This window comes from Musca domestica, unplaced genomic scaffold (assembly GCF_030504385.1).
Source record: "Musca domestica strain aabys unplaced genomic scaffold, Musca_domestica.polishedcontigs.V.1.1 90, whole genome shotgun sequence".
Lineage (NCBI taxonomy): Eukaryota > Metazoa > Arthropoda > Insecta > Diptera > Muscidae > Musca > Musca domestica.
The window spans coordinates 1,237,421-1,262,305 of record NW_026712436.1 but is presented as its reverse complement, the minus strand read 5'-3'; the positions used below and the strand labels follow the sequence as shown (position 1 = coordinate 1,262,305).

General features: G+C 37.4%; 2 protein-coding genes across 14 annotated transcripts in view; one reads left to right on the top strand and one right to left on the bottom strand.

Moving 5' to 3' along the window:
• The window catches only part of LOC101899622 (supervillin), a 668,298-nt gene that overhangs the window by 513,427 nt on the left and 129,986 nt on the right, over window positions 1-24,885 (top strand). The window lies entirely within an intron of this gene.
• Window positions 19,322-20,328, bottom strand: LOC101899285 (hypothetical protein). The gene is made up of 2 exons (XM_005178997.4): window positions 19,874-20,328; window positions 19,322-19,802 (listed from the first exon to the last, which is right to left on the bottom strand). The coding sequence occupies exons 1-2, from the start codon at window positions 20,237-20,239 to the stop codon at window positions 19,362-19,364; spliced, it is 807 nt and encodes a 268-aa protein (XP_005179054.1). The 5' UTR covers window positions 20,240-20,328; the 3' UTR covers window positions 19,322-19,361.

The following is a 24,885-nucleotide window of genomic DNA, read 5'->3' as shown; positions in this document are numbered from 1 at the left end:
CACTGTGGCCTTCTACTCTATATAGGAGAACACTGTGGCCTTCTACTCTATATAGGAGGACACTGTGGCCTTCTACTCTTTATAGGAGGACACTGTCGCCTTCTACTCTTTATAGGAGACCACTTTGGTACTCAACTCCTTAAAGGAGGCCAATGTTGTTTTCTTCTCTGTGTAAGAGGCTACTGTGACCTTCTTCTTTTCATAAGAGGCAACTGTGACCTTCTTCTCCTTTTAGGATGCCAATGTTGTCTTCTACTTCTTTTAGAAGTCAATGTGATCTTCTACTCCGTATAAGAGGCCACTGTGGTCTTCTACTTCTTATAGAAGTCAATGTGGCCTTCTACTCCATGCGGGAGGCCACTGTGGCTATCATTTCGCTGTTCCGGTCACCATTCATAGTTGTCTTGCGATTCATAATAAAATGCCATGATTTGCTAGCATTGTTCGTCTGTAAGACGATACATCCATAATCCCATTGTAGGCAGTATTGAATATAAACATGTAAAAAATCATCGAAAAATACCACTTAAATGAAAACCGATATATAAGGGATATACGAAGACGTAGACCTGCAATTCCGAACTTCAAATACGAAATTTGCAACAATTCCGTTGAATAATGTTGCTAATATCATCAAAATACCGTTGTATGGGGGATATACGATGTCGTGGACCTATATAGACAATTCTCTTATAGACGGTCAAGTACCTACAAAGGACTCCTTGTGTAGAATTTCAGACAATTCCATTGAAAAATTTGCCTAAACTCATCAAAATACAGAATATAGGAGGGTACCGTTAAATGGGAGCTATATAATATCGTTGACCGATATAGCCCATCTTCGAACTAGACCAGCCTGCACACAAAAGACTGATCTGTGCAAAATGTAAGCTTCCTATCATAATTCGTTTTGATTCTAGCGTGATTACGACAGAGGGATAGACGGGCTTAGAATTTTATGCTGATCAAGAATATATTTACTTTTTATGTCTAAAATTTTTATTTCGATGAGTTTCGAACGGGACGACCAACTTAATATACCCTCCATATTATGTATGGTGGAGGTTATAAAAATCCCCATTACTTCCCTGTTACGAAAACTTCCTGTAAGAACTGCTTACCCTCAATCTCACACATTAAAAAATACTTCTCAGAAGGTCTTAGCGTCTACATTGACATGTGAAGTATGTTCCCTTTAAGATTATCTCCGATGAGATGGGAACGTGATTAAGTTCTTTGGTTGCAATTCTTATTACTTCAACAAAAAGCGGCGTTTATCTTCAATCTCTTTTTCTTTAAAACATCCTTGCCGCAAACCACAAAATTTCCCATATTTTTCATACAAAATGTACGGTATTCTCCATTCCGCTTCCATATAATATGAAACTAGAACAGTATCCGCATAAAAGAAAAACTCACATTCACACACATGTGTATATGCAGATTTCATATTTTCCCAAGCATTTTGCTACACAGCTCCATCACACTAGATAATTATCTTTCCTGTCTGAGGATAATACCTATCGCCTTACCCATTATCATGTCGACTCCATTCAGAGTTTTTAGTTTTTGTTCCTTTTCTTTTTAGTGTTTTTTTTTTGTTCTCAAGAATTTGTAACAAATCATTGAAGTGACAACTTAATTATCTTCAATGGAAATCTTCGACCATCAACCCATCGTTCGATGGATCGATCGTTCGATATATGCTAATGTTCCGGAGGCATGTAAATCGATTATTAATGTCTTTGTTTAAGTGACTGTGTGACAGTCTGGCTGACTGGTTAATGTTGGCTTAGATGACTGGCTTGGCTATTCACTGGTGGTGGCAATGGCAAGGTAACACCAACCAACCAACCGACATATCCATAACTTGCTGCTGCTGGTGATGGTGGTATTGATGATGCTGGCAACCTCAGTGAGAGAGACAAGTTAAGTGGCAAACCAACTTCTACGACTACCGACTTGACTGAAGGTGTCGGATTGCACTCAGACAAAGGCTTGGTTGCAGCAAACATAAACTTTGCTGTTACCTCTCCACCAGCATTATCGCCAATGATCATCGTCCACCAAACATTAGTCGCAGCTCCATCTAAGCGATCAACATTGTTGTCGTTGTTGTTGCTGTTGTTACCTTAACATTAAGAATCATCAAATGGTAATTTTGCCAGTCAACCCCAACCAGCAGCCATTCATTCGTTGGACGATGATCATTGGTGTGGTGTTGGCGGCTGTGTGGCACTGTAGCCTCAGAAATTGTAGTGGCGATGGAATGAATGACAATGACTATAATATTAACTTGTCGCTTTATTGTTGCTGTTTTTGTTATTATTTTTTTTTTTTTTTTGCTTTACCTGCCACACATGTTAATAATAGACCCACAAACAACTTGCAGAGGCAAATAAATATACCAAAGTCAACTTCATCTAGCAGCCTACGTAACAGCTTACCCACCACAAATCCGCTGGCACAGAGAGTGGGAACTCCATTTGGCAATCTGGTCCATTAACACTTTTGGCCAAAGTTTTGTATTTGTTATCTACCATATGTGAGTGTATCAGTAAACTAGAAAATACCCGCTACTACGTAAGCGAAAAGTTCATCAAAAAAAATTTAAATTCATTCCAACAGTTCGTGTTAGACCTTTTTATACCCTCCACCATAGTATGGAGGGTATATTAAGTTCGTTATTCCATTCGTAACACCTCCAAATATACATTTTAGACCCCACAAGGTATATTCGTTTGCCTGTCCGTCTACCCGTCTGCGGAAATCACTTTAGCTTCCGAACGAAACGAAGTAGCTTGATAAAATTTTACTCATATGTATATTATGTCTGCAGGACTTTTGGTATTGAAAATGGGCCATGAAGGTCCACGTCTACGTTCAACCTCCATGTAACGGTACCTCCCGGTATTCGGTATTTTGATAATTTTAGCGACATTATTCACCGGAAATGTTTGAAATTTGGTATTTGAAGTTCGTAGTGGATACTGCAGCCTAAGGCAGAAAATTGTCTGTGCAGGTTCACGTCTTCATATAGCCTCCTTGTAACGGTACCTCCCGATATTCGGTATTTTGATGATTTTAGCAACATTATTCACCGGAAATGTTTAAAGTTTGGTATTTGAAGTTCCTAATGGATTCTACAGCCTAGGGCAGAAATTTGTCTGTGCAGGTCCAAGTCTTCGTGTAGCCCCCATATATTTGGTATTTTGATGATTTTAGCTACATTATCCGCCGATTTTTTTTTTCAAGTTTCGCATCTGAATATTGTAATGGCTTACGATAAAACTTGCCCTAATATAACGGCTACATTCGGTATTTTTAAGATTTTAACGGAAAGTATTCAAAGTTCGGCCCGGCCGAATTTATAGCTTTTTTACTTGTTAGTTCTCAAAATGCACAATTTGTTAAGTTTGACAAAATTTTTTGTCTAGAAAAAATTTTTAACACTAGATCTTGGGATTCTTACATTACATTTTATAAGAGTTATTATTATTCAAAATGTTGACTCTTTGTGGATGAGGAACTTCATGGAGTGGACCAATATTATCCTATGCACCAGACCTAGAACTCACAAAAATATTAGGACTTGAAAAGTTTTAGCAAAATCTGATTATTACTTCTCTTTCTGAGGAGAAAATACATACATATATATTTTTAAAAATTTCGACATTTTGTGGGGGAGGTTCCAGAAGGAGTGGACCGATGTATTCCAGCTTAACGCCAGACCTTGGGTTAATACAAATATCCGGATGTGTGAAATTTGAAGACAATCGGACATTTGTAATTATTCAAAATTTTGGCTCTGGGGGGAGGTACTTTATGCAGTGAACCGATATTTTCCATTTTCACACCTGACATAGCTCTCACCCAAATATTAGAATTTGTAAAGTTGGAGCAAAATCGGATTAACCTTTTTTTCTTTCTGGGCAGAAAATTTATTTTTGAAAATTTCGACCTTTGGTGGCGGTGTTACCAGAAAGAGTGGATCGATATTGCCCATCTCCGAACTTGATCTAAGTTTGACAAAAATATTACGATGTTCCAAATTTGGACCAAATCAGATACTCCCTTCGAGAGTTATCGTGCGCACCAGCCAGCCAGACAGACGGACGGACGGACATCGCTAGATCGATTCCAAATGTCCTGAAATGAATTTTGGTCTAAAGAGACCTAGGGTCTAAAACCGTTATTTCGACTAGGCACGTTTTGACCGTATCAAGTGATATATACCCTCTCTAGCCATATGACTGAGGGTAAAAAAATTCTACGGAAAAGGATATAAGTAAAAACACTGCACAATGGACCCACATCCAATTTTTCTGTCCAATATCAAATTTCAGAATTTTATCTCTATCCGTTCAATTGTGATCAAATTTAGTAACATTTAGTACGCATATCCAACACAATCTACATTTATCCTTCCTAAACACCAACTGGCATCCAAAATTAGTACCATTTAGTACTTTTCGTGCAATTATAGTACGCATATACAAAACTATCTCTGTCTCTCAACCATAGTCACCAACAAAGACCTAAATATCAAATTTGAGGATTCCAGCTCTATCCTTTCACCCAATACCAATTTTTGTACCCAAATATTAATTTTGGAACAATTATAGTACACAATTCTAAAGCCAACTCTATATCTCAACCACAGACACCAAAAGTAACATCTATATCAAATTTGAGAATTTTGCTCTATTTCTGCACGCAATACCAACTTTGGTACTATTCACTACTTTTCGTACAATTATAGTACACATTTCCATAAACATCTCAATTCCTGATGCCAACAGAGACCTTAATATCATATTTGAGGAACGCTTCACCCAAAACCGAATTTAGTACCATTTGGTACTTTTCCCGACAAATCTCAAACAAAGATACCATCAGTAAATTAAATGCCAATTTTCAGAAAGTTATCTCTATCCCTTCATCTAATAACAAATATAAAACCAGTTCCTTCTCTAAACCACAGACACCAAAAGTGGCTACCCTATGAAATTTCGGCATTCCAGCTCTATCCTTTCGTTCAATACCCAATTTTGTGCCACATGGTACTTTGCGAACAACTATATTATACTTTTCCAAACCATCTCCATATCTTAAATAAATAAAGGACGAATTTCCGTTTCACCGACAAATCTCAAACACTGATACCTTCAGTAATCTAAATGCAAAATGTCAGAATTTTTTTCCCCTGACTTAGTTTCCAACCTCGGTTTTCATTCTAAATTTCAAGTTTAGAGCACTATCCGTTCACATAATACCAAATGGTACCATTTAAGAAGTTTGGTGCCATTTTAGAACTTTTTGTAGCCTTAAAGTTCATATTTCCAAAAACTCTTTGGTACATCTATCCTGCACGCCATCAGCGACTCTCATTTCAAGTTTCAGAAGTCTAGCTGATTCTGTTGCTCCAATACAAATTATTCCATTTTTAATTCATTTTATTACTTTTTAGTACCGATTACGATTTTAGTACCAATCTCCAAAAACGCAGCCATGAAAAAGTCCTCTAATATTTGAAATGCCTTTTTCTACAGAAGACTTCTTTATGGGACGTCTCTCAATTGTACCCCCTTCGAAGGTCCTTCTATCTATAGCACCTTTCTGAATAGGACGTCTATTCTTAAAAACCCTCTTGAATGGTTTTATAATTTTAGAAGACATCTTAACAAGTCTTCTAGCGATAATACTTGTCCCTTGAAAGATCATACATTTATAGAAAGTCGTTTGACAGGTCTAGTACCTATTGTAGGCTTCTTCGGAGGTCTTCTATATATTAAGGCCTTTTAAAGGACAATTTTCTACAGAAAACCTCTTCAAAGGTTTTACTCTCTCTCTCTCTCTCTCTCTCTCTCTCTCTCTCTCTCACACACCTCTTGAAAGTCCTTCAATCCAAAGCAACTCTCTTAAATATCTTTCTATACGAAACTTTTTGAGAACTCTTATTTTTTAGGATATCTCATAAAATATCATATATGTCCTCTTGGCATTATTTTTACTCTAGACCCCTTTAAATGTATTCTCTTAACGATCTTCTGATTGATCTGATTGACTGACCCCGAAAAACATCATGTACTCTGCTACTGTTACTAATGATTGTTTAACGACTTCTATGCAGGTCGGAAATTGTTTTTGATAATTTGTTCAACATTTCTCCTAAAAACGCCTTATAACACCTCTGCAGGGCTTTTAAGAAGACAGTAAAATTTTCCATTAGTTTTTGTTTACTCACGGACTCGGCACCAAGAAACTCTTCCCAAAAGAGGAGAGAGAGGAGGGAATTTTTTGTTTTGCCAAGAAAATGAGAAAAAAAAAACACAACAACACTTATGACCTGAATAAACCTGTAAAAGGCTGCAAACGAAGAAACTTTTTAGTCAAATCAGCTGAACCGGTCAACAAGGCAGTCAGTCAACAACAACGGCTACCCAGTCTGCTAAGTCAGGCAGTCAGTCAGTTAGTCAGTCAACCACAGAGCAATTCACCATACATCCTACCACCAGTCATGGAAGGTGGCCTGTGCGACGATAACGGGCCAAAAACCACAATATGAAACATGTTTACCTCAATAATTTCCTTTTTGTCTTTTTTGTGTCGTTTGTTGTTGTTTTGGTTTACGCTTTTCTTTCCAAGCTATGCTCCGGTGCCTTAAGGCACTTGCACTTGCGCAGTATTTTGGAATACTAAAAAAAAAAGACAGCAACAAATGCAAAAACAAAAAACACGAAATGCAATGTTTCTCAACTTTGGAAACAAGTTTTGCTCCTTCTTGGGTTTTTGGTGGGTTCCCAGTTTGTCGTGTCTGTTTTTTTTAACCATGTTGTTGTTGTGGTCATTACTTTCCTATGTTTTTTTCACTGGCTTATCAAATGCGGCAGCGACATCAGCATCATTGAAAGGCAATAAACAATTATTTGTGTTGTTGTTGTTGTTGTTATTGGAGTACTTTCCCTAAAATTGATTGGCACAGTGGACTAATGGCCTTAAAATTGATCATTTTACTATTCAAAATGTTTACCATTTATTGGGATGGTCCTGAAGGAGTAGGTCAATATTTTCGCATTTGGGGTAAGTCTGATATAATTATTACGACATACCAGGTCTGGACTGTATCGACTATTTCCTCCCCTGTATTTGAGATAGTCATTATCAATTTTTGGAAAATGTTGAGCTTCTGTGGAGGAAATAGGAGAAAGAATGGATGATTTGAAATAGATATCACAGTTTTCCAAAATGTTTATATTTTGTGGGTGAGGTTCCGGAAGGAGAGTACCTAGATATTTGATATTTACATTATATCTACATCTTCTAGAAATATTTTTATATTTTGCGAAGTTAGAAGGAACATCAAATAATATTTTTTTTTTTTTTTATTTTTATAACTCTTGACTTATTTGAAATTTTGATCCTTTGTGGGGGAGGTATCAGAAGAAGAATGTCGACATACACATTAGATTTTGAGTTAAGTTAGACATATACTTAGCTTAAAGAGTAGCCAAAGTGTTGACCATTTATGGGGAAGGTACTAAAAGGAGTGGTCTGTCACATTCCTTATTTACACTAGATCTTGTGTAGATGTAACTATTGGAATGTGCTCAGTTTGAATAGAATCCGATGCTCATTTTCCGTTTTATGAGCTTCCAAAATCTTGAACAGTACCAGAAGGAGTGGGCCGATTTTTGGGTCGGCTTTTTTAAATTTTGACCCTTTGTGGAGGATGGAGTGGACTGATATTGGCCATCTCCAAAATCAATCAAAGTTTGATTGATCGAGAGTTATCGTTTGCACCAGCCAGACAGACAGACGAATGGACGAATGGGCATCGCTGGATCGACTCCAAATGTCCTGTAACGGATTTGGTCCAAAGAGATCTAGGGTCTAAAACCGTTATTTCGATGAGCACGTCTTGGTCATATCAAAATGATACAGGGTGAGATAAAAAAAACTGCAACAAAGACAAAAGCCATAATTTTTACATTTTCTTTTAAATGTTATTAAATGAAAGCAAAAAATTTCGGAAATAGCATCAAGTTTTAGAATAAGTTTAGATTTGTTCGAATTGGTCACCTTTGGCACGAATTATGACCTTCAAACGGCCAATGAAACCGTCACATGCTGCCCGAATGTTGCTCTGTGGTATTTTGGTCCATTCCCAGCGAAGCGCTTGCTTGGGGTGATCGACACTTCGGTATTTCTTAGTGCCAATCTTGCATTCCAAAATACTCCAGAAACAATAGTCCAACGGATTGGTATTCGGAGATTTTGGTGGCCATTGTGGGCTGGAAATGAAGCGAGGATCCTCATTTTGTAACCATTCTTGGGTGGCGCGTGAGTGCGATGGTGCGGAGTCCTGTTGGAATGTCCAAGTCTATGGACAAAACGTATTTTCGCGATAATATTCGGTTTTATTCTGTCATTCTGATGTCACGGTCGATTAATACGAGCGGAGAGCGACCACCAGTTGTTATGGCGGCCCACACTTGAGTTCTGGTGGCCAACCGAAGGTGCACATTTTCAGCTGACCTCTTTGGCAAGTAAACACGATCATTTTGTTTGTTTACAAACTGCTGGACAACGAATGTTTTCTCATCGGAGACGGAGAAAACCAAATTCGGCAGTTCACCACTTTCGGCCAAACGAAGCAACTCTTTAGCTCTTTTAAGTCTATTTTCTTTCTGTTGCGGTGTTAATTCTTGCACTTTTTGGAATTTCAGTGGCTTTACCCTGAGCTCATTTTTCAATATTTGCCGAATGGAATATTGCGATATGTTCAGCTCACGAGCCACTTTTTCGGTTTCGGCCACTGCGACGCCGGTTTCGATCAAATCCATTATTTTCTTTTCGAACCATTTCTGCTGATGTTGCTGTTTTCTACCGTCCATTTCCTTGACGTCGGGCTACGCTATCAGTATCATGGTAATGAGCGATGGTACGAGACACAAAAGATTTATTCACATTTAAATTCTGGAGTGCTCTAACGATAGCCTCTTGTGGTTTTCCTGCCAAATATAAAGACTATCGCGCTTGAATTCCATCACGAATAACTTTTTTTCTGGAAAATTGTCACCAAAATGCTTTTGTACACTTGTAAACAATATAATGAGCTGTCACTGGAATAATTTTAACAGCTGTCGGACGAGTAGCTTAGAAATGACAGCAGTCTGAAGTTGGTTGCAGTTTTTTCATCTCACCCTGCATTGTATGTCTTTGCAATAGGCCCCTGATTAATTGAAAATTTATCAAAAGTTCTGTGGGTAGATGGCGCTTTGAGAAATCTTCTATAAAGCCACCTACAATAGGCCCGCTATAAACGATATAGACCAACAGAACTTCAAAAACCTTTCAGGAGGTCTTCTAAATACGCCAACCTTTATGTCTCTGATATTTTGTTAAAAATTCACATTTACGAAAATAATATTTATGGCTGTGATAGAGCACTGAGAAATTCTCTTTATCAAGTGGTTATTGGAAAAATATTTGTTAAAAATCAATATATATGGCTCTGATAGTCCTTTGCAAGACAGCTTTTAAAACATCTATTATTATAATTCTCTAAAAATCCTTGGAAAATATTTTTTAAAAATCCACCTTTATGGCTAGTTTGACAAATATTCTTCAAAAATGTATATTTATAGTTTACTCCATTGACTAATATTATTTAAAAATACACTTTAATGGCTCTGATGGTCCTTTGACAAATATTTTTAAAAGAATCCACGTTTATGGATTGGGAGTCCCTTAATCATCGTTAATGGCTCGTACAATCCTTTTTAATATTTTTTTAAATCCACGTTTTTTTCTTTTTAGAGTCCTTCGGCAAATTTTCTTCAAAAAAATTATGTTTATGGCTCAGATGATCATTTGAACATATTCCTTAAATATCACATTCATCGCTCCAATAGTCCTTTGACAAATATTAAAAAAATAAAGATTGGCGTTCCTAGATCTTATATTCCTTTGGCCACTATTCCTATAAAAATATCAGTGTATGGATCTGATATGCCTTTGACTAATATTCTTTATGGCTCTGAAAATCATATTATGTTCGGCATAAAATCCACGTCTACGGCTCTTATGATCCTTTCACAAATATTCATTAAAAAACCACATTAATGGCTCAAATAGTCCTTTGACAATATTGTTTTTATTTTTATATCCACGTTTATTGCTATGAGACATTTTTCGTCAAAAATGTACGTTTATGGCTCCGATGGTCCTTTGGATATATACCTTAAATTTCACTTTTATAGCTCTAGTTATTTTAAATTCATGCTTCGTGTTATGAGAGTCCTTGGACAAATATTCTTAAAAATCCACGTTTTGGCTCTGATAGTCCTTTGAGAAGTTCCTCGTTTATGTCTCTGCTAATCCTTGGAAAAATATTCTTTAAAAACTCGTTTATGGCTCAGATAGTCCTTTGACAAATATTGTTCCAAAATCACCGTCTGTAACTCTGATAGACCTTTAAAAAAATTGTTTTTAAATTATGTTTTTTGATCTAAGAGCCCTTTGACAAATATTCTTTAAAAATGGGTAAAGTGTCTGATAGTCCTTGAAAATCCCCGTAATCGGCACGGATAGTTCTTTATAAATGGGTAAATGGTTTGATAGTCCTTTCTTGAAAAATCCACGTAACTGGCACGGACAGTCCTTTTGACGAACATTCTTAAAAAATATCCAATTTATGGCTCCAATAACACTTTAAAAAATAGTTTTTGAAAATATCCACATTTATGCCTTTGACAAATATTCATGGCTCAGATAGTCCTTTGAGACTTTGTGTTTCTGATAATCCTTCAAAAAATATTGTTTTAAAAATCCACGGTAATGGCTTTAAGAGTCATTTCTTAAACGAACTTTAAAAATGGGTGAAGGGTCTCATAGTCCTTTAAAAACCATTCTTGAAAAATCACCTTCTCCGGCACGGAAAGTCCTTTAACGAATATTCTTAAAAGATCTACGTCCTTGGCCCCAATAGTCCTTTTAAAATAATTTTTAAAAATCCACATTCATGGCTCTAGGAGTACTTTGATATGGATATGATAGATCTTCTTAAAAATCCCAACTTGAAACATCACCGTCTCTGGACGGATACTCCTTTGGCGAATATTCTTAAAAAATACCCCATTCATGGATCCAATAGTCATATTTTTTAAAAATCCACATTCATGGCTCTATAAGTCCTTTGACCAATATTCGTGGCACAGAGAGACCTTTGTGGCTCCAATATTTCTTTGAGAAATATTCTTAAAAATCTACTCCTGGACTTGGGGTAAACATTTAATTGCAACTGGATTCAGGACTTATCAGCTTATGCATGAAGATTCCTTTGTTTCTGCCATTAAAGTCCCCACCAAAAATTGTTGTTGGTTGTTGACATTTAGTTGTTGTAGTTTTGCCAACAGATACACTGCCAGCCAACATTTAATGATGCAGCTTGTACAACACTTTCAATAGCGTTTAAGATGCAATCTTCCCCCTCCCCTCTCCCTCTCTTTCTTCATCTCTGGTAGTTGAAAATAAGAAAACAAAACAAAAAAATATTCAAAACATGTTATCGAGCCATGGATGTTTATTTTTTGTTTTCATTATTTTCCTTTTAAGACTTTTCGATTCGTGCTGCTGTTGTTGTAGTTGTTGTCTTCTTGGCATCTTCACTGACTATCTCACGTTATATTAACACATTTTCCTACATTTTTGGTTGTTGCTGTTGTTGTTTTTGATTGTGTTAACTGGTTTCGTTTTTGCATGAAAAAGGAGGAGAGAGATACCCATTGGTCCAATATCCTAATGTGTGCGAGCACGTTTTCGTGTCGAACATTTAATTAGGAAAAGCAAAAAACCCATAGCCAGTTTTGGATTTTCATTTTCGCTTTTTTTCTCTCCTCGTTTTTTTTGGTGATTTTGCTGGTTTGCCTGTTGGGAACCAGTTCAAGTTTATCTCTTTTGGATTCCCAACTAAGAAAAAATGTGAAAATCTTGTCTTTATATTTTGGTTTTGGTGTGTGTAGGCCATTTATTTTTATTTAATAGAATTTCCTGATATGACGCAACGCCGCCGTGTAAATGTTTTTCCATTTTGGGCGATAAGCGTTTTAATTGAACCGAGTATTGAACTGGTTGCAGCCAATCAATTATGTAAACACGTGATTAATGTATATCGATGTTTTATATGGATATTTTCAGGAAGAAATGTTTGAAGAATTTTTTTACAATTTGGTTAGGGTATCTGGAGGTGGATTTTGCGGAATATTTTTAATGAAAAATTGTAGCTTTAAGCGTGTATAAAAATACCCTTAGAAAAAACTGCAACCAATTTAAGACTGCTGTCATTTTTAAGCCACTCGTCCGACAGCTGTTAAAATTATTTCAGTGACAGCCCGTTATATTGTTTAAAAGCGTATAAAAGCAATTTGGCTAGAATTTTCCAGAAAAAGTTATTGGTGATGGAATTCAAGCGTTATAGTGTGATTTCTTTGTATTTGGTTGGAAAACCACAAGTAGCTATCGTTAGATCACTCCAGCATTTAAATGTGAATAAATCTTTTGTGTCTCATAACATCGCTCGTTACCGTGATTCTGGTAGCGTAGCCCGACGTCAAGGAAGTGGACGGAAGAAAACAGCAACATCAGTAGAAATGGTTCGAAAAGTAAAGAAGCGATGTGAACGAATCTCGCGTCGCAGTGACCGAAAAATGGCTAGTGATCTCAACATATCGCAATATTCCATTCGGCAAATATTGGAAAATGAGCTTGGGTAAAGTCATTGAAATTCCAAAAAGTTCAAGAACTTACACCGGAACAGAAAGAAACTAGACTCAAAAGAGCTAAAGTGTTGCTTTGCTTGGCCAAAAGTAGTGAACTGCCGAATTTAGTTTTCTCCGATGAGAAAACATTCGTTGTCCAGCAGTTTGTAAACAAACAAAATAATCGTGTTTACTTGCCAAAGAGGTCAGCTGAAAATGTGCAATTTCGTCGGTTGGCCAGCCAGAACTCAAGCGCCGGCCATGGTGATGGTGTGGGCCGTCATAACAGCCGATGGTCGCTCTCCGTTCGTAGTAATCGATCGTGGCATCAGAATAAATGCCGAATATTATCGCGAAAATATTCTGGAAGGTGTATTAAAGCCTAGCGCGCATAGACATTTTGGCCGCAGACCTTGGATATTCCAACAGAAGTCAGCATCATCGCACTCAGCACTTGCCACCCAAGAATGGTTACAAAATGAGGTTCATCGCCTTATTTCCAGCGCACAATGGCCACCTATAGAATAGCAAAGTGTCAATCACCTCAAGCAAGCGCTTCGTCGGGAATGGTCCAAAATACCGCAGACCAACATTCGGGCAGCGTGTGACGGTTTCATTGGACGTTTGAAGGCCATAATTCGTGCCAAAGGTAACCATTTCGAACAAATCTAAACTTATTCTAAAATTTATGGCATTTGCGACGTTATTTGCTTTCATTCAATAAAATTGAAAAAAATGTAAAAACATTGGCGTTTGACTTTGTAAAAGTTTTTTATCTCACCCTTTATATCAAGTCATACAACCAAAACGTGCCTTATCGAAATAATGCTTTTAGACCATAGGTATCTTTGGACCAAATCCTTTTTTTGAGAGCATTTGGAGTCGATCTAGCGATGCCCGGCCGTCCGTCCGTCTGTCTATACGTCTGGCTGGTGCGCACGATAAATCTCGAAGGGAGTATCCGATTTGGTCGTGTTCGGAGATGGACAACATCAGTACACTCCTTCTGGTACCTCCCCCACAAAATGTCAACATTTTCAGAGAAAATAATGTACTGCACAGAACGAGAAATAATAATCCGATATTGATTCAAATTTCCAAATACTAATATTTTCATCTAGGTGCTAGGTTAGGTGCGAAAATGGACAAAATCGGTACACTCCATCAAGTACCTCCCCCACAAAGGGTCAAAATAAGTATAACTTTTATAGAATGTGATGTAAGAGTCCTATTGTCTTCAAATTACACACATCCCATTATTTCTACTAATACTAGATCTGATTTAAAGATGGAATATATCGGTCCACTCCTTCTGATATCTCCCCCACAAAGGGTCAAAATTTTGAATATCCCTGAAGCGTAATTAACAACCGATTCAATTCAGACTTGGAACATCTCAATATTTCTATAAACACAAGATCTGTTATAAAGATGGTAGAGATCGGACCATTTCTTCTGGTACCTCCCCTAAAAAGGGTCAAGGTTTTGAATAACCAAAACGATCATAAAATCCGAAATAAGCATTCGGTTCTCTTCATATTTCACACATCCCATTATTTCTACTAACACAAGATACACTCCTGTACTCGGTACACTCCTCTTGGAAACTCCCCCACAAAGGGTCAACATTTTGAATGTCCATGAAGCTCATTAAACGCGAAATAAACATTCGAATCCATTCAGACTTGGTACACTCAATATTTCTATCAACATATTAAGATGTGTTATTAAGATAGGAGGGATCGAACTATTTCTTCTGGTACCTACTACCTATCTACCTATGTTTATATCACATTCGTGGTTGTTTAAGAATAATTTTTGTAACATGTACTAGGCCCGCAACTTAAACATTTTACAAAATGTTTTCAATGACTAAACATCTTACCTCGCTTTAAATATGACTTCCTTTCTACACCCGATATGGCGCTTTCACAACCTGATGTGAAAGATGTCATTCTTTTAGCCTTATAATGTATAACATGAGTTTTCTCACATCAAGGCTTTCTTTCCAAAAGCGCCCTGACATTAGGCCAACCTTGCCATATTTAGAAATAAAAATGTGAGACATTATTAAAGCACAAATAAAAATTGAAACAATTCCATAGCCAGTCATAACTCAACAAGGAAACATAATAAATGAAAAAAGAAGAAAAAACAGACCACAACGCATTACCTTTTACGTCAACTGGCACGTTATATGCTAGCCGTATCACGCTTTATATAGACTTTACATAGAGAGGCAGTAGAAGAAAAGGAAAAAAGAAAATATGAAACAAACACCTGTCTAAATACGCAATCAAAATCAAGTGAGATTTATAAGGTAATGCCGGTTGGCATTTCCAGTTGTTGCTTTGTTTTTAGAATAAACCAAAAGGGGGGCTTGACAACGTCAAAAGGAAATCTATGCAAAATAAAGGTAAAAGAGGTTATTGTTTTGCGGATTTTCGTTTCGTTTCCATGGGCACAGGTGTTCATTGGGGCCGCATTGTTATTTGGGGTTTGATTGGCTGGCTTTTAGTTGCCATTGCAAAGCCTAATCTTTGTATATGCCTCTGAGTAGTACATACATTTTTTTGTATTTTAATGTAAACAATAATCTCTACAACACGAAGTAATAATTTTGTAATCTATATAAACTAAATTATTGACCCAACAAACTAAATTTTATTATTAATACCTTTTAATGCTCTTATATCTTTTCACGATATGTTTTGAAATATGACCCTGAAATTCGAAGATAATCGGATTCTTATTTCGCATTTTATGAGCGTTTTGTTGAAGCCTTTATTTGGGAAGTACCAGATGGAGTGGTCCGATATATATTCCATTTTCCCACCAGATCTTTTGTCAATAAAAATATTGGATTGGAGTAAAATTGAAAAAAAAAAAACAAGTTAATGAGTATCAGTCGGTTTTGCAGACAGATGTATACCTTCGATTATTTAAATATATTTTGACTTCTGTTATTAATTTTCAAACTCTTGGCCCTTAATGGAGTGGGTTTTGAATAAATAACTATGATATAAATATTATTAGCAAAAGAAATGGTCCGGTCTCTATCATTTGTATAACAAATCTTGTGTTGATGGAAATATTTTAGATAATCCATCTTTGGAATGGAATCGGATGTTGATTTTGCTTTTTATGAGCTTCATGGATATACAAAATGTTGATCATTTGTGAGGCAGGTACCAGAAGGAGCGGACCGATATTGTCAATTTTCGCACCAGACCTAGCACTGACGCAAATATTAGGATATGCAAAGTTGGAGCAAAATCGGATTATCGTCTTTCTTTCTGTTCAAAAAATATATATTTTTTTGAAAATTTCGACCATTTGTGGGGGTGGTACCAGAAGGAGTGGACCGATATATTCCATCTTTACACCAGACCTTGGATTAATATAAATATTGGTATGTGTGAAATTTGAAGACAGCCGCAATCTTACATGACATTTTATGAGAGTTGCAATTATTCAAAATTTTGATCATTTGTGGGGGAGTTACTTGATGGAGTGGACCGACATTGTCCATTTTCACACCTAAATTAGCCCTGACGCAAATATTAGGATTTGCAAAGTTGGAGCAAAATCGGATTATCGTTTCTCTATCTGTGCAAAAATATATATTTTTTTTTGAAAATTTCAACCATTTGTGGGGGAGTTACCAGAAGGTGGTCCCATATATTCGATCTTCTCACCAGACCTTGGGTTAATAAAAATATTGTGATGTGTGTCATTTGAAGACAATTGGACTCTTGTCAATTTTTGCACCTGACCTAGAACTGATGTAAATATTTCCCTCTCTCTCTGCAGTAAAATATTTTTTTTGAAAATTTCGACCTTTTTTGTGGGGGAGGTACCAGTTAGAGTGGACCAATTTTACCCATTTCCGAACTCGATTTAAGTTTGATATTACGATGCATCTAGTTTGGACCAAATCGGATACTCCTTTCGAGAGTTATCGTGAGCACCAGCCAGCCAGACCGACGGACATTGCTAGATCGACTCCAAATGTCTGAAACCGATTTGATCCAAAGAGACCTAGGGTCTAAAACCTTTATTTCGATGGGGCACGTTTTTCCTTATCAAATTATATATACCCTCTCCAGCCATATGACTGAGGGTATAATTAACCTGTTGTGCAGGAGGTACGAGAAGGCATGGCCCGTTCTATTCTAACTTTATACCAGATCTAAAGTTGGTAAAAATATTGGGAAGTGCGAAATTTTATGAAAATCGGACTCTTATTTCAAATTTTTTAAGAGTTATATTCTAAATTTTGACTCTTTGTGGGGAGGAACCAGAAGCCTTGGACCATCTTCGAAATCGACCTAAGATTGATAATAACCTGGACCTAAAGCTACCTCCATGATCTAGAGAGAGAGAGAGGTACAGAAGTGTAAGAAAGAGCCTCTAGCATATCATTCACTACTGAATAGTATTCACTCAGAACAGTGACAATTTTATGCTAATACGAATATTTAGGGATGTTTCAAGGTGGAGGGTATACAAAAGCAAATACGAATGAATTTCCGACCCACACACTCGTCGTTAAAAAAAAAGAAAAAAAAAAAAAAAAAAACAAGTAAAAAGCTGTAAGTGCGGGCAGGCCGAATTTTGAATACCCTCCACCATTTTGAACGAATTTGGCAATATTAAAAAAAAAATCCGTTAAAAATTCTGCTAAAATCTTAAAAATACCGAATGCTTATACGACGACGTGGACCTTCATAGGCAAGTTTATTACAATATTTAAATGCGGAACTTGAAGAAAAATCTGTTTATAATGTAGCTAAAATCATCAAAATACCGAATATGGGGGGTACCGTCATATGGGGGCTGTACGAAGACCTGGACCTGCACAGACAATTTTCTGGCATGGGCTGAAGTATCTATTACGAACTTCAAATACCAAATTTGGAACGATTCCGTTAAATAATGTCTCTAAAATCATCAAAATACCGAATATCGGGGGGTACGGTATATGGAGGCTATACGAAGACGTGGATCTACATGGCCCATTTTCTGTTTTATGCTGCAGTATCTATTACGAACTTCAAATACCAAATTTGGAACGATTCCGTTGAATAATGCCGCTAAAATCATCAAAATACCGAATATCGGGAGGTACCGTTATATGGGGGCTATATGATAACTTGGACCTACATGGCCCATTTACGAACTTAACCTGCCTACTAGCAAAATATACATATGTGCAAGATTTTAGCCTTCTATCTTAATTTGTTCGAAAGATAGCGTGATTACAACAGACAGGCAGACAGACAGACGGACAGACAGACACACAGACAGACAGACGGACATGGGTATATCGTCTTAGAATTTTACGCTGATCAAGAATGTATATACTTTGTTGGGTCTGACATGAGTATTTCGAGGAGTTACAAACGGAATGACAAAATTAATATACCCTCCATAGTATTGTGGAGGGTATAAAAACAACAAGAAAAAAAGCTGTAAGTGCGACCAGGCCGAACTTTGAATACCCTCCACCATTTGAAACGAATTTGGCAATTTCCAAAAAAAAAAAAAAAAAATCTTTAGAAAATCTGTTAAAATCTTTAAAATACAGAATGTAGCCGTTATATTAGAGTCTATGCGACGACGTGGACCTGCATAGGCAACTTTTGTCAAAAGCCATTACAATATTAAAAGCGACAAAAGAATACTGTACCTAAAATCATCAAAAAACCGAATATCGGGAGGTACCGTTATAGGAGGACAATATCAAAACGTGGACCTGCAGAGACAATTTTCTCTAATAGGCTGTAGTATCCATTACGAACTTCAAATACCAAATTTGAAGAAATTCCGATGAATAATGTCGTTTAAATCACAAAAATAACGAAAATAGGGAGGCACCATTATATGGAGGCTATACCAAAACGTGGACCTTCATGGCCCATTTTAATACAAATAGTCCTGCAGACATAATATGCATTTGAGTAAAATTTTATCAACCTACTTCATTTCGTTCGGAAGCTAGAGTGATTTCCACAGATGGACAGACGGACGGACACCGCTAAATCGACATAGAATTTTATGTTGATCAAGAATATATATACTTTGTGTATGTACATTTCGAGGTGTTACAAACGGAATGACAAAGTTAATACCCTCCATACTATAGTGGAGGGTATAATGAACTTTCACAAAAAAATAATTGCACTTATTTATTGGACCTTGGTGGCATTTTGCATTTCCATGTTAAAATAAGGGATGTATGCCGAATGCTGTTTTCTAAGTAATAATTGGTGTCAAAATGATTTTGATAAACCCCCACAAAATATTGAAAAATTTCAATAAATATGTCTTTGATACAGTTTGGTATTCATAGGAATTTTTTTTCTTAAAAAAATATAGTAAATTCTTTAAATATATTCTTAAAATTTTCGAATTTGCCCCGATAATCCTTAAATTAATCTTATTACATTTATAATTTTTTATTTTTTTTCAGGTAAGTTCAAATCCTACCAAATGCCCAACAATTGTTTTTTTTTTGCTATTTTTGTCATCTTTGCTAAGTAAAACAACCCCTCAAATGCTGTTAACTTTAGATATTTATTCACTCAATAACGAAAATTAGTTAAAATATTGCAACAATTGTTTGGCCAAATCTTGGGCTTTTCCGGCAGTTTGTTCAATTACGGCCTGCAATTGATTACCATCGGTTACAGGGGATTCGGGGGCAAGGGTGGTATCTGGCGGCAAGGCAGTGGTTGTTGTGGTGGTGCTGGCCTTGGTGGTGGTGGTGGTTGGAGCCAAAGTTGTGGTGGTGGTGGTGCTAGGAGCTCCGGTGGTGGTAGTGGTCGAAGGAAGAGCAGTAGTAGGGGCAACACGACCCTCCAAACAATCCTGCAAATGACGATAGACCATAGCGGTGTCCTCAACATATTTACGTTCGGCGGCCTTGCAGCATTGGTCGTGTCTCAAATCGATCAAGCGGAATTTCTCATGCATAATGCTGGCGTACTCGGAAGCATTGCCGGAAATGCTGTACACAGCCTTGGTGCTCTTGGCGCCCTAGAGAAAAGGAGAAGAGAATACATATTATGAAAATGGAAAATTGCAATTTAAGTGTGTCGGAAACTTACAATATCAGCATGACAGCTAAAGATACCCAGTGTCGAATTCATGCTGTTACAGGTCTTGATGCTGGAACAAACTTCCTGGGCACTTTGGACAATATTGCCACGTTCGACTTTCATCTCCTCTTCAATCAATTTACGGCCATCCTTGGCATTCACCAAACACTGGTTGTAGTCCTCGCTATAGGTTTCACTGATATCGTTCGACTTGACCATATAATCGTTGAAGCAGGCCATTGTCACAGCAGGATCACGGCTAACCATACGGGAACGGAAGAACAGATTGGCTAAATTATGGCCACCGGGCAAAGCAGCATCCGCAGCGTGGACCAGCACAAAGGCCACCAAGAAACTCTTTAAAACTCCATTCATTTTGGCAATGTTCCTGTTGCTTGTCCGCGTGTCTTCGTCTTGATGTGTCTGATTCGAAGGATTTCCTGAGACTGTTTGAGATGATGGCAGCCCCTGGAATTCTTATAGCTTTCTTTTTTGCGCTTCTGTGCACCAAAGTATATCATCAGATGTTATGTTTTGCTTATCTTAAAGATAAATCACGACAGATATTTGCTTGCTAATCGGTTATCAGTTTGGCCAAGGAAAGTGGTGAATCTGCATAATTGGCCGACCGAAGTAAGTCACATTTTCTTCTAACGACAGTAGAATGGACGGTGTTTGTTGGGTTTTTGTTTATTCTAGGTTGTTGTTATTTATTTTTGTTTAGGTAATTCTATATTTATAGCGTGCTTAGGGGGAATTGAGGTCGACTTTGTGAAGTCGGTAAATCTTCATAAATAATTGCAATTTTTTTTTATTCTGTGGGAGAGATCTAAGCAGGAATCTCTAGCTGGCAAAAATTTGGTAGTGTATGCCACATTTAGCAAAATAAGCAAAACCACACGCCTCCCCCCTCAACAAAAACCTCTCTACATTACCAGTATCCCAAAAATAATGACAATTACATACTCTCTGCTTACCGGTAAGCAAAACATAATGAGTTGTTCCTTAGGACATTTACAAGGCAAAAAGACATAATACCACACACCACTCTGTGATGTAGGGTATGAAAACTCATATCTAGAAATGAGAAACGGCGGCACAGAGTGAGCACGAATTCCATGATCGCTGGTCCGCCCAAACAGACAAAGACATAAGAAACCACAACTTAATCCCAGCAAAAAATATCATTACCAAATAATGGATTTCCTAACTGTGTCACCAATAAATTCTTACATAACAGCATTCTTCTAACCTCTTATTTTGACATGACTATGTCATAGAAAGTAAGTACTTACCAAACTGCCACCATGAGACTGTAAAATAGTGGCAGTATACACTCAGTGCTGGAATACCAATACCAGCTGTAGTGTTCAAGAATCGAATGACTGCATTTGTATACCCTAAGCCATATGGCTAGAGAGATGCAGCCAAAACGTGCCTAATCGAAATAACAGTATTAGATCCTAGGTCTCTCTGTACCAAATCCGTTTCAGGACATTTGAAGTCGATCTAGATATGTCCGTCCTTCCATCCGTCCGTCTGTCTGGCTGGTGAGCACGATAACTCTCGAAGGGAGTATTCGATTTGATCCAAACTTGGCACATCGTAATATTATTGTCAAACTTAGATCGAGTTCGGAGATGGGCTATATCGGCCCATTCCCTCTGGTACCTCCCCCACAAAATGTCAACATTTTCAAAGAAAATAATTTACTGTACAGGAGGAGAAAGGATAAACCGATTTTGCTCCAACTTTGCAAATCCTAATATTTGCATCAGAGCTACATCAGGTGCGAACATGGACAATATCCCTCCACTCAATCAGTTACCTCCCCCACATAGTGTCAACATTTTGAATAATTATAACTCTTATAAAATGTCCGATTGTATTTAAATTTCGCACGTCACAATATCTGTGTCACTCCTTCTGGTACCTCCCTCAAAATTTTGAATATCCATGAAGCTCTTAAAACGGATTCCATTCAGACTTGGTACATTTCAATGTTTTCACCCACAAAGGGGCAAAGTTTTAAAAAACCAAAACGATCGTAAAATGCGAAAAAAGCATCCGGTTCTCTTCATATTTCACACACCGCATTGTTTCTACTAAGATAAGCTCTGCTGTAAATATGGGAAATAGCAGTCCGCTTCTTCTAGTACCTTCCACACAAAGGGTCAACCTTCTGAACATCCAAGAAGCTCATAAAACGTGAAATTAATATCCGATTCCATTCAGATGTCGTATATCTACAAGATCTTTTAAAAATATGGTAGGGAGCGGACTACTTATTCTGGTACCTCCCCCACAACAGGGCTCATGATTTAAAAAACAAAACTGTCAAAGAGAGCGGTATAAGCATCCAACTCTCTTCAATTTTCACACATCCAAATATTTGTGCTAACGCTATATCTGTGCAACCAATTTCAGGCTGCTATCATTTCTAAGTCACTCGTCCGACGGCTGTTAAAATTATTCCAGTGTCAGCTCATTATATTGTTTACAAGCGTACAAAATCATTTTGGTGAGAATTGTCCAGAAAAAAGTTATTCGTGGTGGAATTCAAGCGTGGTAGTGTGCTTTCTTTACCACAAGTGGCTATAGTTAGAGCACCAGTGTTCCAGCATTTAAATGTGCACAAATCTTTTGTGTCTCGTACCATCGCTCGTTTCCGTCATACTGGTAGCGTAGCCCGACGTCAAGGAAGTGCACGGAAGAAAACAGCAACATCAGCAGAAATGGTTCGAAAAGTAAAGAAGCGACTTGATCGAAACCCGCCTCGCAGTGGCCGAAAAATGGCTCGTGAGCTGAACATATCGTAATATTCCATTCGACAAATATTGAAAAATGAGCTCGGGGAAAAACCATTAAATTTCAAAAAAGTTCAAGAACTTTCACCGCAACAGAAAGAAAATAGACTCAAAAGAGCTAAAGAGTTGCTTCGCTTGGCCGAAAGTGGTGAACTGCCGAATTTGGTTTTCTCCGATCTCCGATGAGAAAACACTCGTTGTCCAGCAGTTGGTAAACAAACATAATGATCGTGTTTTCTTGCCAAAGAGGTCAGCTGAAAATGTGCACCTTCGGTTTGCCACCAGAACTCAAGCGCCGGCTATGTTGATAATGTGGGCCGCCATAACAGTCGATGGTCGCTCTCGGCTCGTATTAATCGCCGTAGCATCACAACAATGCCGAATATTAACGCGACAATATTCTGGAGGGTGTATAAAGCCTTGGACACGCAAACATTTTGGCCGCAGACCTTGGACATTCCAACAGGACTCAACACCATCGCACTCACCACGCGCCACCTAAGAATGGTAACAAAATGAGGTTCCTCGCTTAATTTCCAGAGCACAATGGCCACCAAAATCTCCGGACACCACTCCGGTGGACTATTGTGTCTGGAGTGTTTTGGAAAGCAAGGTTCGTTCTAAAAAATACCAAAGTGTCGATCACCTCAAGCAAGCGCTTCGCCAGTAATGGGCTAAAATACCTCAGAGAAACATTCGGGGAGCGTGGCCGCTTGGAGGCCATAATTTGTGCCAAAGGTGACTTTTTGTGCTTTCATTCAATAAAATTTAGAAAAAAAAAATGTAAAATTATGGAGTTTGACTTTGTTGCAGTTTTTTCATCTTACCCTGTATGTGGAACCTCGCGCACACTTTTAACATTTTCTAAAAATTAGCACATACCTCATATAAAGTGAAGGAAGCAACCAATATGTCATATTTATTTATGTCCTATATGAAATGGACAATATTGGTCCATTCCATCGGAACCTATTCCATAGAGGGTCAATAATTTGAATAATCATAACAGAAGTCAAAATATATTTAAATAATCGAACTTTGGCTGAGGGTATACATCTATTGGCAAAACCGACTGATACTTTCTAACTTGTTAAATTCTAACTTTTGTGGTGACGATTTGAGATCCTCAGGCATTGGGTTCTCGAGCCGTCCCCAGTCGATGACATGTAAAGTCCGATGTAAATATTACGATTTACCAAGTTGGTTAATTTTTTTTTTCTTCAAATAATGTTCACCTATATTGTCCATCAGTAATTCAATCTAGGCTTGTAAAAAATAATAATACTACGATGTCTCAAGTTAGGACGAGGCCTGAGACACCCTTAGAAAGTTATCGATCTAGCATAATGAATAAATATATAATAAGTATTGATATGAGGGTCTTTCTCACCTCTCTCATGGTTATTAATTCCAAAATTAGGAATTTTTCAACTTAATTTCATGGTCTAAAGACCTTGTATGTCTTGTGGGGCATTATTTAGTCGAATATGCCTCATATACTAAAATGGCTATTTACTCTCAGATATTACTGTTGATTCATCTGCCGTTTGGTGTATTTGTGATTTGTCACCGAATCGGTTGGTCGGTCTATGATTTCTTATCTCTCCCGGCCACTGTAGGTTTTCCAAGAAATCTACTGTTGGCGTTTTTTTGTTTTCTAATACTAACGTTTCAATTGGCACTACCTATCTACCGGCGATAAAAACCAAAAGCAAAACATTTATTTTCATCTCTATAAGCAAAGTTTTTGTTTTTAAGATTTCAATACTCCATGCTGCAGATATATGAACGTGTCCACCTCCCCGCAGTTGTCAGAGGGAATGCCTAGAAGTGGTGGATAACGCTTTTGGGTTATCTGATTTCCGCTGCTGTATTTATTGGGTCAGGCCCGTTATAGCGTCACTCCTTACATTGTCTCGTGGGAGGAGACGGTAGCATCATTTCAATTATTATCTACTGTTGTTGCTGTTTTTTTTTTTATAAAAATTTAATTTGTTTGCATATTGTTTATTGTTGGCCGTACCCGTGTTGTTTATTGGGCCAAGATGTGACTAAGATTGTGTTATTAAAAGAAGAGAAAAAAAAAACAATGGCGCTTGTTGTGTGATATATGAATATCAGCAAAAGAGCAGCATGATTTATTTTCTTAAGGCTTTGGAATTCTCCATAAAATACTTATTTTTTTATTATTCTATGATTATAGCTGGATTGTTT